We start from the raw sequence: 16079 nt of genomic DNA on the forward strand, positions 1-16079 counted from the left end.
TAATAGAGTCTTACTCAGCCATTAAAAAGAATGAAATAATGCTATTTGCAGCAACATGGTTGGACCTAGATATTATCATACCGAGTGAAGTAAGTCAGACAAAGAAATATCATATGACATCCCCTATATGTGGAATCTAAAAAGAAATAATACAAATGAACTTACAAAACAGGCTCACAGAGAATAAACTACTTTTTAACAGCTTTTTCTCACTATAATATATACACAGTAATATAATAATCACTCACTTAAAATATATAATTCAGTGGTTTTTTTATTTATTTACAGAATTATCCAATAGCTAAATTTTAGAACTTTTTTTTTTTTTTTAACCGTTCTACCCTCATTCCTCTATTCCTAGAACCAATAATCTACTATCTTTCCTTATGGATTTGCCTGTTCTGGATATTTAATATAAATGGAGTCCTGTAATACACGATCTTTTGTGACTGCTTTCTTTTACTTAGCATAACAGTTGTGAGATTCATGCATGTTGCATAGTAGCGTGAATTAGTACTTAAGTACTTTTAATTGCCAAATAATATACCACTGTATAGATATATTTTATTTATCCATTCAATAGTTGCTAGACATTTGGTTCCACTTTTGGCCGTTGTGAATGGTGCTGGTATAAACATAAGTGAAGAGATTTTGATTGGACATTTTTTTTTAATTTATTTAATTGGAGGCTAATTACTTTACAATATTGTGATGGTTTTTGCCATACATTGACATGAATCAGCCATGGGTGTACATGTGTTCCCCATCCTGAACCCACGTCCCTCCCCATCCCATCCGTCTGGGTCATCCCAGTGCACCAACCCTGAGCACCCTGTCTCATGCATAGACCCTGGACTGGCAATCTGTTTCACACATGATAACACACATGTTTCAATGCTATTCTCTCAGATCATCCCACCCTCACCTTCTCCCACAGAGTCCAAAAGACTGTTCTATACATCTGTGTCTCTTTTGCTGTTTCGCATGTAGGGTTATCGGAACCATCTTTCTAAATTCCATATATATAAGTTAGTATGCTGTATTGGTGTTTTTCTTTCTGACTTTCTTCACTCTGTATGATAGGCTGTAGTTTCATCCACCTCATTAGAACTGATTCAAATGTGTTCTTTTTAATGGCTGAGTAATATTCCATTGTGTATATGTACCACAGCTTTCTTATCCATTCATCTGCTGATGGACATCTATGTTGCTTCCATGTCCTGTCTATTATAAACAGTGCTGCAGTGAACATTGGGGTACACGTGTCTCACCTCTTGGCTATATACCTAAGAGTAGAATTGCCAGGACATGTGGTAACTCTGTTTAACATCTTAAGGAACTAATACAGTGTTTTACAAAGTAACCGTACTATTTTACATTCCTGCCAGCAGTATATGAGTGTTCTAGTTTCTCTGTATCCTTTTAAACTATTTTCTGTCTTTTTGATTATAGTTATTCTGATGAGTATGAAGTGTTTTTTATTTTCCTAATAATTATATTGAACATCTTTTCATGTGCTTGTCATTTGTTTATCTTCTTTGCAGAAACATCTCTATTCAGATCTTTTGACCATTTTAAAATTTAATTATCTTTACTGTTGAGTTCCCTCTTCACTGTGGGCTTCCTTCATAGCTCAGTTGGTAAATCATCTGCCTGCAATGCAGGAGACACCAGTTCGATTCCTGGGTTGAGAAGATACCCTGGAGAAGGAAATGGCAACCCACTCCAGTATTCTTGCCTAGAGAATCCCATGGACAGAGGAGCCTGGCAGGCTACAGCCCATGGGGTAGCAAGAGTTGGACACAGCCTGGCGGCTAAACCTATCAGATGTATCATTTGCATGTGTTTTCTCTCATTCTGTATGCTGTCGTTTCACTTTCTTGGTTGTGACCTTCAGAGCACAAGTTTTTCTATTTTGACAAAGTCTGACTGATAATTCTCTTTTATTGCTTGTGATTTTGGTGTCATATTAAGGAATCATGGCATAACTGAGAGTCACAAAGGTTTAACATTATCTTCGAAGAGATTTAGTTTGAATTCTTATGTGTAGGTCCATGATCCCCCTTTGAAGCAATTTTAAATTATTTTTCTTCTTAAAAATTGTGCTGAAATATACATAACAAAATTTACCATCTTAACCATTTTTAACCGTGCATTTGACTGTATTTAACTGTATTAACATTGTTGTCAAACAGTCCTCAGAGCTCTTCTTCTTAAAAAACTGAAACTCTATATTCACTGAACCATAATCCCCTATTCCCTTCTCCCTTTTTCTCCAGCCCCTGGCAGTCCCCATTATAATTTGTCTCTGAATTTCACTCCTTTCGGTAGCTCCATAAAAGTGGGATTATATAGTGTTTTTCTTTCTCTGACAATTATGTCCTCAGAATTCATCTGTTTTGTAGCATGTGTCACAGTATCTCTCCTTTTTAGGCTGAATAGTATCTCATTGTATGTATGCACCACATTTCTTTATCCATTCACCCATCTGTGGACACTTGAGTTGTTTCCATCTTTTGGCTCTTGTGAATAGAGCTGCTATGAATATGAAAATACAGAAATATCCCCTTGAGAGCCTTCTTTTAAGTATTTCTGTAGAGACCCAGAAGTGGAATTGCTAGAACCTGTGGTCACTCTACTTTTATGTTTTTGTGGAACTGCCATACAGTTTTCTTTAGTAGCCATTTTATATTAACATCATTAATGCACAAAGATTTAAATTTTTTCGCATTCTCACCAACACTTACTATTTTCTAGGTTTTTTTTTTTCTTTCATAATGGCCATGTTGCAGATATAAAGTGATACATTATTGGGCTTTTGCTTTGCATTTTGCTGACGATTATTGATTTGAAAGTCTTTTCATGGACTTGTTGGCCAGTTATATATCTTCTTTGGAGAAATGTCTATTCAAGACCTGTACCCATTTTTGAATTGTGTTGTTTTTTTGTTTGTTTGTTTAAGTTGTAAGAATTCTTTATATATTCTAGGTATGTGTGTTAGTAGCTCAGTCATGTCCAACTCTGGGACCCCACAGACTGTAACCTGCTAGGCTTCTCTGTCCATAGGATTCTCCAGGCAAGAATACTGGAGTGGATTGCCATTCCCTTCTCCAGAGGTTCTTCACTACCCAGGTATCAAACCCAGGTCCTCTGCACTGCAGGCAGATTCTTCACCATTCGAGCTACAGGGAAATCCCAGTATTCTGCACAGTAACCCATCATCATACACACGGTTTGCAAATACTTTCCTCTTTCTGTAGGTTGCCTTTTAGCTCTCTTTATTGTGCACTTTGATACAGTTTTAAATTTTGATCTTTTGAGTTTTTACTTTTCCTACTAAAGTAAATCAAAAGAGTTAATTTGAGTTTCTGTGCAATACTTTGCCATTGAATGTTGTGATTGATTTAAACTAAAATTTGTACATTTCTTTGTTGTTTAAAATATGAATACTTACATATGAAAGATTCAAATTGTACCTCTCAATCTTAATCTAAATATTAAAAATTTTTCTCTTTAAAAAAGCAACAAAAGTATTAACATTAGTTTTCTTTGAGGAGAAGGATCTTTCAACTGATAATGTGAAAGAAAGTGTTAGTCACTCAGTTGTGTCCAACTCTTTGCGACCCCATGAACAGTAACCTGCCAGGCTCCTCTGTCCATGGGATTCTCCAGGCAAGAATACTGGAGTGGGTTGCCTTCCTTTCTCCAGAGGATCTTCCTGACCCAGGGATTGAACCCAGATCTCCCACATTGCAGGCAGATTCTTTACCATCTGAGCCACCTGGGAAGCCTTCACTTAAAATTGCACCAATATTTTTTTTAATTTGGGGTGTATTTCTTCACATTAATTTTTGTTGGCATATAGTTGACTTACTATGTTGTGTTAGTTTCTTGCTTTACAGCAAAGTGAATCAGTCATTCATATTTATGTATCCACTGTTTTTTAGATTTCCTTCCCATTTAGGTCACTACAGAGCACTGCGTGGAGTTCCCTGTGCTATACAGTAGGTTCTCATTAGTTACCTGTTTTATACATGGTAGTATGTTTGTGTCAGTCCCAATCTCCCAGTTCATCCTACCACCCATTTACCCCCTTGGGCCCCAAAATCACTGCAGATGGTGACTGCAGCCATGAAATTAAAAGATACTTGGTCCTTGGAAGAGAAGTTATGACCAACCTAGAAGGCATATTAAAAAGCAGAGACATTACTTTGCCAACAAAAGTCTGTCTAGTCAAAGCTATGGTTTTTCTAGTAGTCATGTATGGATGTGGGAGTTGGACTATAAAGAAAGCTGAGTGCCAGAGAGTTGATGCTTTTGAACTGTGATGTTGGAGAAGACTCTTGAGAGTCCCTTGGACTGCAAGGAGATCAACCAGTCCATCCTAAAGGAAATCAGTCCTGAATATTCATTGGAAGGACTGATGTTGAAGCTGAAACTCCAGTACTTTGGCCACCGGTGTGAAGAATTAACTCATTGGAAAAGACCCTGATCCTGGGAAAAATTAAAGGCGGGAGGAGAAGGGGACAACGGGATGAGATGGTTGGATGGTATCACCAACTCAATGGACGTGTGTTTGAGTAGACCCCAGGAGTTGATGGACAGGGATGCCTGGCATGCTGCAGTCCACGGGCTCGCAAAGAGTCGGACATGACTGAGCAACTGAACTGAACCATAACTTTGTTCCCTATGTCTGTGACTGTTTCTGAGTGTGAGTAAACAGTTTTGAGTTTATTTTTGTGTATAGTTTTAGGGAATATTCTGATTCAGTGCCAACCCTGTCAGATTATCAAGGGCATTTTTCAGAAAATTAGAACAAAACTTTTTACACTTTATATGGCATCACAAAAAAATCCTGAATAGTAAAAGCAATCTTGAGAAAGAACAATGAACCTGGAGAAACCTGGCTCCCTTCAGACTATACTACAAAGCTACAGTAAGCTATAGGTAAAGGCGCAAGACCAGAAATATAGATTCGTGGAACAGGTTAGAAAGTCTAGAAACAAACCCATGCACCTGTGGCCATTTATTGTAGTCTGTGACAAAAGAGACAAGAATATATGATGGAGAAAAGACAGTGCCTTCAATAAGTGGTGCTGGGGAAACTGGACAACTGCTCGCATGTATTTTTACTTTTGTTGCCTGTCCACTTAGAGGCATTATTTGTTTATTTTAGCAAATTAATGGATTTATAAAGAACTAGAAAGCACTTAAGAAAAAGTTAGGTTATTGGCAACCCACTCCAACACTCTTGCCTGGAAAATTCCATGGACAGAGCAGCCTGGTAGGCTACATACAGATCATGGGATCTCAAGAAGTTGTACATGGCCAAGAAATTTCACTTCTCATGAATCAGGCTGCTTGCCACTTCTTTAAAACAAACAAACAAAAAAGGTTCGGTTATACTAATATCTCCTATTTTATATACCAAAGTATCAAAACTTTAAATATAAAAATAATCCATATATTTAGTAGCTGAAATGGCATTTATTTATATATGGAGTACATATTCGTTATTTTACACATAGATATTTAGTTGTCTTAGCACTGTTTGTTTAAAAGACTTTTTTCCCCATGAATTTTCTAGCCTACTTGTCAGTTCATCATAAATGTTAGTATTTATTTCTGAACCATCAGTTCTGTTCTCTTACCCAGTACCACTCAGTTTTGATTACTGTAGCTGTGTGGTTAAGTTTTGAAATCAGAATGTGAGTCCTCCAACTTTGTTCACCATTTTCCAAATGGTTTGGCTACAGTGTCTCCTTTGAATTTCTAAATGAACTTTAGGATCAATTTTTACAAAGAAAAAAGCCAGCTGACATTTTGTTGGGAATTCCCTTGAATCTATAGATCAGTATGGGAAGTATTGCCATCTTAACAATATTAAAGTCTTCCAATTCATTGGGCCAGTTTTCCATTTATTTTGATCTTTTATAATTGGTTTCAGTAGTGTTCTGTGGTATAGTCTACATTTATTTGATAAATATATTTATTCTTAAGTATTTTATTTTTATGCTGTTGCAGATGGAGTTGTTTTGTTTCATTTTTGGATTGTTCACTGTGTGTTGAAATGCAGTTGACTGTTGTCTATTAAACTCATGTCCTAAATTTTAAGGAACTTGTTTATTAGTTCTCGTTGGTTTTCTTATGGTTTCCTTGGTGTTTTCTGTATAGAAGATCATGTCATCTGCAAACAGAGATGGTTTTACTTCTTCCTCTCCATTCTTGATTTCTTTTAATTGGTTTCCAGATTGCTCTGGCTAGACCCTTTAGTATGATAAGAGGAGGTATGTACATACTATGTTGTTCTTATCCTAAGGGAAAAGCATCTGATCTTTTACCATTTACTATAATGTTAGCTGTGCATCTTTTGTAAATGCTGTTCATCTGGTTGAGAAAGTCCCTTTCATTTATTGTTTGCTGAATGATTTTATCATTAAAGAGGGTTGTGAGGGAAACAGTAGCCTTTTGAGGGGCTAGTGTGCTGTGCCAGGTCTTAGCTATGGCATGCAGGATATTTAGTTGCAGCATATGGGATCAGTTCCCTGACCAGGGATTGAATCTGGGTCCCCCACATTGGAAGTGCATTTATTTTAGCCATTTTCTGTTAGGTATATCTTAACCACTGGATCACCAGGGAAGTCCACGTTTAAGAGCCTATCCCATATCAAGGGATACATTATTGGGATGTAATATAAGTTCTTATGGCTATATCTGGAGAAGATTGTATGAAAATAGTAAAATTGATTTGCCCAGTACCAAAGCTATAACAAAATTTTAAATGGAAAAGTTACTATAAAAAGCTGTTTATAATTATTATAAAGCTTGGAGGAGATGATGGATGGTTGTGGGGTTTGGAGTATTCTAAAAAATTATAAGACACAGATTGTTGGGAAGAAAGAAGAAATGTCTTGTGGGATGAATATAAATCTAATCATGCCCAGTTTTAAGAAGCTGGACTAAGTTTATGCTTCTCAAATTGGAGCATTTGTTTCCCAATGATATGTGTGGCAGTGTCAGGAAGTAAGAAGCCATTGAATTAAAATCACATTTGTAAAATGTTTTGTCCAGTGGTATTTAGTTTATTGACTTTTTAAAAAATTTAAACATTTTATTTTGAAATAATCATAGATTCACATAAAGTAGTAAATAATACAGAAGAATTGCCTTTACCCTTTACCCAGTTTCCAAAAATGAAGATGTCTTGCAAATATGTGATAATATATTACAACCAGGATAATAACATTGATACAGTCCCGATACTTAATGTTTTCACCAACCCAAGGGTCCCTTTTGTTTCCCTGTAATAACTATATCCACTCCTATCTTATTCCCACTCCTTTCTTAACCCCTGGCAACCATTAATCTAGTTTCTGTTTCCATAATTTTGTCCTTTTAAGAATGTCATATAAAAGAAATCATATTGTATGCAATCTTTTAGTATTGGCTTTTTCTCACTCAGCATAATTCTCTGAACAATATTCAATGTCAATAGTCTGTTCATTTTTTTACTAATGTGTAGTATTCCATGGTATGAATGTACCACAATTTGTTTAAATATATGCCGATTGAATGAGGTAACTTGGTTGTTTTCCAGTTGTTGGCTATTACAAATAAAGCTGCTATGAACATTCCTGTGTAGGTTTTTGATGAACATCAGTCTTTATTGCTTTGCGGGGTCATATGGTAGTTGTATAATTTTTTGACTGTCTCTAATACCACATTGGCCTGGATGTTGGGATCCTGCATTAGAGTTTGCCAGGGATGGAACTTTAGGCTTCTCACTTGGCCTTTGCTGGTGTGGGTATGAGTGAGGCCATAGATTTTTTCTGTGATGTTTGGCTGGAAGAGAGCAGTTATTGTCTAAAAGTTTTCTGTCTTGCTGAACTTCACCTTTATTTGTTTTTTAACTAATGAGAGCAGGTTTTTGTTCGAGCTCTTTGTATTTTTCTGTGCTCTTTGTTCATGGTTGCTGTCTTTAAATCAAAATCTGGGATATTTGAAGTAAAAAGAAAACCCAGGGATCACTCCCCAGTTATTCTCTGATCCCAAAGTCCCTAGCCAGTCTGCCTTTTTTCTCTTTACTTTTCAGATTCTTCTTAAGTTTGTTCTGTATATGATGTCCAGGATTTTTAGTTGTACTTCGCAGGAGGAATAGGGAAAAATACATCTCCATTATGTGAGAAATGGCAATGCAATTTAAAATATTCTTATATGAAATCACATGTGGCACTAAAATTAAATAGAATGCCAGGTTATCATTTTAGATGTAAAACAGAGAAATCTCAAAGAAGTGTTAAATATTTACGGTATCTTTAGGACTGATCCTGTATTTTAGTAAGAAGTACTAGTTCTTTCTTCCTGTCTTTATTGGTAAATATTAGGCTGTAGGCCATGTTTCTGTAGCAGAGAGACCCAAATACAACGGCTGAGATAAGGTAGAATTGTATTTCTCTTTCAGGTCCAGGGTAAGAAAGTAACTTTGCTTCTTGAAATCTTCTGAGGAACCAAGCTGGGTGGGCAGTTGAGCCACCATTATGTGTGGCCTCCCAGGGTTGTTCTAGACCTCACCATTTTCATTTGGCAAGAGCAATGGTAATGGGTTGTTGCACAGCAGAAACTAACAACATGGTAAAGCAGTTACACTCAGTTAAGAAAAGAAAGAGTAGTAGTGATGGTAATGATCGAAGGTGGCAGTAGGAGAACATGAAGGCCAAGAGCTTGATTTTTTTAAGGATGAGAGCCTGAAGTCGTACTTACTGCTTTTGCTTACCTCCCATTGGCTTGTACCTAGTCACATGATCCTATCTGCCTGCAAGAGAGTCTCTGCTTGGTAGTCATGTGACCAGCAGAATTTGGGTAAGGGACCCCTGTTATTAAAACTAAAAAGGTGAGCAAAAGTCTTTGCTTTTGTAACTTACGTGAAAACTTTTAGAAGAAATTAACTGTGTGATTTTAGTTATCATGAGCCATTTTATCCTATAGTTAACTATCTTTTTCTTGTTGTGTTTTTATAATTATTCAGACTACTTCAAGTAAGAACTTGTTTATATCTTCTAGGATTTACAGAGTCCACGGGGAATAGGATGCAAGCCAGAAGCTGTTTGTAGTCACATTATTATTGAGAGCCATGAAAAAGGATGTTTCAGAACTCTAACAGCTGAACGACCCCGACTGGACAGCCACCCTTGTGTTTTTAGATCTGCTGAACCCTCAGAAATAGTCAGAGGACAACGGAGCCCATCATCCTGGAGAACTAGGCACATCAACCTTTCCAAGTCACTGGACCAGAACAACTCCCAATTCAAAGTTTGGAATTCCTTGCAGTTACAAAGTCATTCCCCATTTCAAAACTTTATCAGTGATGACTTGGAAATTAGCAAGGGCCTTCGAATGCCATTTCGTGAAAAGCTGGACCCTTGGCTGTCAGAATTAGTAGAACCTGCTTGTATGCCACCTGAAGAAATGGATTGTCATTCTTCATCACAAATGCTGCCCCCAAAACCCATGAAAAAGTTTACTACCTCCATCACTTTCTCATCTCACCGACATTCTAAATGCTTTTCAGATTCCTCTTTTCTTAAGGTTGGTGTTACTGAAGGTAGCCAGTGTTCTGGAGCATCTGTGGGGGTAGTTAATTCTCATTTCACTGAAGAGCAGAATCCTCCTAGAGATCTAAAACAGAGAACCTCTTCCCCGTCATCACTTAAAATCATTAGTCAGTCACCAGATAAAGCTGTGACTATTTTAGCAGAAAATAGTAGCCAAAGCCAAAAATTATCTGTTGAACATTCTTATCAAGAAGAAAAACCCTTAGAAAAATCAGATTTTAAAAGCAGTCATCCTAAGCCCAGTGCCAGTGCAAATGATAGTAATTTCAAAGAAGTTCACTTTTCTGATAATCATACTCTCATTAGCATGGGCAGACCAAATTCCACACTAGAAGTAAAAGAGAAGAATGTAACTATTACTGCAGATCTTCCTTCACACATTTTTCTTGAACAAGAGGTCTTTGAACAAAGCACAGCCCCACATGCAGATCAGCATGTGAGAAAACACCATTCTCCCCCTCCTCAACATCAGGATTATGTAGCTCCAAATCTTCCTTGTCGTATTTTTCTTGAAAAGCAAGAACTCTTTAAACAGAGCAAGGCCCCACGTGTAGATCAGTTAAGAGAAAACCACTCTCCCCTTCCTCAGAGTCAGGATTATATAGCTTCAGACCTTCCTTCTTCAATTTTTCTTGAGCAGCGTCAACTCTTTGAACAAAGCAAGGCCCCAAATGTAGATCACCACCTCAAAAAACTCCATTCCCCTCTTCCTCAAAGTCAGGATTCTGTAGTAGAAAAGAATAATGAACATAAGCCTAAATTACACATTTCTGATACGATAGATGTTGAAGCCAAATTCAGTGATGTGGTCTCCCCATCAGTCCCAAATCAATGTACAGTAGCAACATCTGCATCTTCTCCACCTTCAAATAGAAAAGCACTTTCTTGTATTCGTATAACTCTTTCTCCCAAGACTCCTTCCAAGTTGGATAGTGGAAACTTAGATAAAAGATTGCATTCATTGGATCCTGCCTCTAAAACAAGGATGAATAGTGAGTTTAACTCTGACCTACAAACTATATCTTCAAGATCATTGGAACCAACCTCCAAATTATTGATCAGTAAACCTGTAGCACAGAATCAAGAATCTTTAGGTTTCCTAGGACCTAAATCATCGGACTTTCAAGTCGTACAATCTCCTCTTCCAGATAGTAATGTTATTACTCAGGACTTGAAAACCATACCTTATCAGAATAGCCAGATAGTAACATCAAGGCAAACACAAGTGAACAGTTCAGATTTGGAAGAATATTCCAATCCAGAAGGGACTCCGGTATCTGCAGATCGGTGAGTCTCATTGTGATGACAAGCAAGCTGATGAAATTTATGATAAAGGGTTTAAAATACTTAAGCAAGTTTAAGTTCTTGGGAGAGAGGCAGATAATTTCTCTTAGGGGAGGTTGTTACCTGCCTAATCTAGAAATCTTTCAAGGAATGAACACCTAAGTAAGAGAAGACATCTGAATGTAATATAATGTATTTATACTCTCAAAAGGACTTCTGGAAAACAACTTGACATCAAGTATTCTAAAACGTTACTCGGAAGATTCTTTGGTCACCGAGTGGTGCAAGTTAGTGATTCCTTATTTGTTACGTTGGAAATATGCTGCAGACCAGGCTTTGGAAGGGGATGCATGACGTATGTGCTCCCTCTCCTCCTCTCTCTCTGTTTCTGTTTCATGTTTCCTCTCTAAATGAATATCAAAGCAGTAATTTCTCTGTGAAAATTCCTGGCAGACGTCACTTTAACCAAGTTATCAAGGTTAATATCACGAGTAGTGTATGTCACGATAATGTGGTCCCTAATGTGATATCTTATTTCACAATGATTGTAGGAATGAAAGCCCAGTTTAGGGATAAATGCATGAGATCTATACTGTTCAGGCTGATTTTAAGACTATCATTCATTCTCTTTTACGTTAATGAGTCCTTTACTATATGGCTGAACACTTAGCCTCTGTGTGTACTGTTTTCACGTTATGGTAGAGAAGGTAATAGATCATAGCGGTGAGCCTTGAAAAGAAGAGAAAAAATGTTTAATCACCATCCACATGTGGTAGTCATGGCAGTGAGGGACTTACATATGTTACCTGATTTAGTGCTTGTTAACCCTATAAGGAAGGTGATGGTATCCGTATTTGCCCTCTGGAAAACTGAGACACTGACACTGCTGCTTTTTCAGCAAGCAGCAGTTGTTTCAAATAATGCAGTCTGCTCAATGGAAGCAAGCGCTTCTTTGCCACGTTACCATGTCTCCCAAATCCTGAGCCATACTTAACCTATCCTATCCTATCAGCTGTGCTCTTGGACAAGTCATTTAATATCTTTGGCACTCGTATATGGATGATTGGTGGGAAGAAATAGTTGGAAAGCTTGGAGGTCCATTATAGCTCTGAAAGTTAGTGACTGAGAATTGGATTGGAGCAGATAAAAACAAGGTCAGTCTCTGATTTCCATAGTATTATAAATAGGTCCTTTTTGGGTGTGAAAAGTGTTAAGAAATTAAAAGATTTGCAAGTTTGTATATAATACTTAAACTCTAAGTGATAAAGTGTCAAGTTATTGGAGCTGAATTCTTTGAATGAGAAAGAAAATTATAGCTTATTATAAATATGAACTAATAACAATGCTGTCTGTTCCAGAATGTACTGAATGCTAGGCACTGTAGTCAGTGTTTATATCATTTTATACTTAGTATAATCATCATAGGTAGGTATTATTATCTCAACTTATAGGTTTTACAAACCTTAGATTAAATGATTTGCCCTAGATTACCCTGGTGGCTCAGACGGCTGGTGAAGCATCTGTCTACAATGCGGGAGACCCAGGTTCGATCCCTGGGTTGGGAAGATCCCCTGGAGAAGGAAATGGCAATCCACTCCAGTACTATTGCCTGGAAAATCCCATGGACAGAGGAGCCTAGTAGGCTACAGTCCATGGGGTCGCAAAGAGTTGGACACGACTGAGCGACTTCACTCTCATATGACCATTCACTGTTAAAAATAACATTTGAACCTAGTCTGTCTGACTCCAGAATCTGTAAATAATATACACACTCACTGTATATGTGTGTATATATACATAAAATGTTTAAGAATATTAAACTTTATTTTGAGATTAAATTTAGACTTAGAGGAGCTGCAAAAATAGTAGAGTTCCTGTGTTATCTGTTATGTAGAAGCTTAAAACAGTAAATACTACCCCAAGTTTCTGTGGGTCAGAGATCCAGGCATGGCTTAGCTAGGTGCTTCTGGCTTCGGGTCTCTCATGGGGTTCAAACAAGGTATTGGCTGCAACTGTGGTCCCATCCCAAGACTTGACTAAGACCAATGTCCTTTTAAGGTCACTCACATTGTTACTGGCCAGAAACGGCTTCTTCCTTCCTTAAGGCAGCTGTGACAATTAAGCTTTTCTCAAGTGAGCAAGTGAGAGTTCAGATGTGCCCAAGACAAAACACAGTCTTTACTTTGTAGTAACCTAACCTTGGAAGTGAATCTCATCACCTCTGCCACATTCTAATACTAGTAAGAAATGAATCAGTATTTCTGGCCAGCCCTCACGGGTTAGGGATTACTCAAATGCATGAATACCAGGAAGCAGAGATCACCTGGGGGATTTTTGTTTGTTTGTTTTTGGCCATGCCATGTGACATGGGGGATTTTAGTTTCCAAACTACCCCCTGCATTGGAAGCATGGAGTCTTACCACTGAACCGCTAGGGAAGTTCCGTTGGGGGAATATTTTAGAGGTTGGCAATATACCCTTTGCTAAACCTCCCCTTATGTTAACATCTTATCCTAACATCATAACCATAAAACATTTACCAAAACTAAGAAATTCTCCATCATACAAAATTATAATTAAATGTGTAGACCAATTTGGATTTCTCCTGGTTATTCCAGAAATGAACCTTTTCTGTCTCCGATCCATCCCACCATCTCACCTTGCATTTAGCTGTTCTTTCTAGGTAACCTCCTCCAGTTGTTCTGGCTCCTTAATCTCCTGGAGAAACTGAAGGCAGTTTCTCAGACTTCCTTATTTTTCACAGTCTTTGAAGAGAATTAGTTATTTTGGTTTCAGGTTGGCTTTGTCTGATGTCGTCTCCAAGATTAAATTGAGATTATCGATTTTCAGTGCGTTTCATCAGGAAGCACATTAAGTTGATATACAACTACTGATGATGTTAACCTTGATTACTTGACAAAGATGGTATCTGCCAAGATTCTCCACTGTAAAGAGAGAATCCTGGTAGGTAAATCATTTCCTTCATTCCTTCTACATTTACTAATCAGAACTCTTCTGTAAGCAAGAGCTGTTGTTCCTCCCGTTTATTTTTTCCTTTAGTTTTCCATGTACATTAATATGGACTCAGGGGCATTTATTTCATCCTTTGGATTATAATCCAATACTACTAAATTGATTCAGTTTTAGCAGTTGAAAACATGATTGGCTACTGTACCCTGTCACAGCCCTGAAATCAATCATTTCCCCAAAGAATACTTATTTCTTTTTTGGAGTATAGGATTTCCCCCCAGCTTTGTTGAGATAAAATTGATACGCAGCCTTGTTTAAAGTCTACAGTGTGTTGATTTGATACGCTTATATTGCAAAATAATTACCGTGATAAGTGTTAGCTAACACTTGTATCACATCATATAATTATCATTACTTTTTTTGTGGTGAAAAAATTTAAGATATACTCTAAAATAACTTTCAACTATATTAATACATTATTTTTAACTATCATCACAGCACTGTGCATAGATCCCCAAAACTTACTCATTTTCTAACTGGAAGTTTGTACTCTTGGACCAGTATCTCCCCAGTTCTCCTGCCCTCCAGCTTCTGGTAGACAGCATTCGACTCTGTGTCCTCTCGTTTAGGTTCCACGTGTAAGTGATCCATGGTATTTCTCTTTCCCTGTCTGGTGTATTTCGCTTGGCAAAATGCTGCAGAAGTCCATCAGTGTAGGTTACCTTTTCATTTTGTTGACTGTTTTGCTGTACAGAAAATTTGGGGTTTGATGTAGTCCTGCATACTGACTTCTGCTCTTGTAGCTTGTGCTGTTGGTGTTACATCCAAAAAACCACTGGCAAGACCTATGCCAAGGAGTTTCTCCCTGTGTTTTTACTAGGAGCTTATGTTTTCAGCTCTTATGTTTAAATCTTTAACCCATTTCAAGCTAATTTGTTAGTATTAAAATAGGAGTCCAGTGTCATTTTTTGGGCATGTGATTATCTAGTTTTTCCAGCACCTTCTGTTGAAGAGACTGTTTTTCCTCTACTGAGTATTCTTGGCTTCCTTGTAAAATACTAGTTGAATGCATGTGTAGGGGTTTATTTACGGGTTCTCTGTTCTGTTCCACTGATCTTTGTGGCTGTTTTTGTGCCAGTACCATACTGTTTTGATTATTGTAGCTTTGTGTTATAGATTGGAATCAGGAAGTGTGGTACCTCCAGTTTTGTTCTTTCTCAAAATTGCTTGGGCAATTCAGGGTCTTTTGTGACTCTGTACAGATTTTAGAATTGTTTTTCCTCTTTCTATGAAAAATGGCATTGGAATTTTGGTAGGGATTGCATTGAATGTATATTGATGGCTTTGAGGAATATAGATGTTTAAACAATATTTTTCTGGTTCATGAACACATTTCATGTGTCTTCCCATTTGTCTGTGTCTTCCTCAGTTTCCTTCATCAAAGTCTTAGTTTTCAGTGAACAGATCTTTTACCTCCTTGGTTAAATTTATTTCTAGGTATTTATTGATTTGTTACTATTGTGAATGAGATTTTCTTCAGTTCTTTTCAGATATTTTGTTGTTAGTGTACAACTGATTTTTCTGTGTTGATTTTGCATCCTGTGACTTTACTGAATTCATTGATTATTTGTAACTTTTTTTTTCTAGTCTCTAGGATTTTCTGTTAGATGTTAGATTATATCATGTGCAAAGAAAGGCCGCTTACTTCTTCCTTAGTGATTGGATGCCTTTTATTTCCTTTTCTTGCCTGATCATTCTGGTTAGGACTTGTAGTGCTGTGTTGAGTAAAAGTGCTAGCAGTGGGCACTCTTATCTCGTTGCTGATACTAGAGGGAAAGTTTCATCCTTTCACCACTGAGTTTGATGTTAGCTGAGAGTTTGTCATACATCACCTTTATTATGTTGAGGGATGTTTCTTCTATACCCAATTTGTTGAGAGTTTTTATCAAGAAAGATGTGTTTTATCAAATGCTTTTTCTGTATCTACTGAAATAATCATATTACTTTAATCTTTTATTCTATTAAAGTGACATGTTTATTGATTTTTATATGTTGAACTATCCTTATGCCTCAGAAATAAATCCCAGTTGATCTTGGTGTATAATTCTAATGTGCTGTTTAATTCAGTTTGCTAATATTTTGTTGAGAAGTTTTGTCTGTATTCATCAGATAATTGGTTTGTAGTTTTCTATATCTTCACCTAGCTTTGGGTCAT

General features: G+C 37.1%; 1 protein-coding gene across 1 annotated transcript in view; it reads left to right on the forward strand.

Moving 5' to 3' along the window:
* The window catches only part of ALMS1 (ALMS1 centrosome and basal body associated protein), a 189251-nt gene that overhangs the window by 93070 nt on the left and 80102 nt on the right, over positions 1 to 16079 (forward strand). Inside the window, exon 11 of the mRNA XM_068972319.1 lies at positions 9061 to 10898. Within this exon, the coding sequence (XP_068828420.1) occupies positions 9061 to 10898 (1838 nt within the window). The remainder of the gene's footprint in view (positions 1 to 9060; positions 10899 to 16079) is intronic.

Source organism: Capricornis sumatraensis, chromosome 1 (assembly GCF_032405125.1).
Source record: "Capricornis sumatraensis isolate serow.1 chromosome 1, serow.2, whole genome shotgun sequence".
NCBI lineage: Eukaryota > Metazoa > Chordata > Mammalia > Artiodactyla > Bovidae > Capricornis > Capricornis sumatraensis.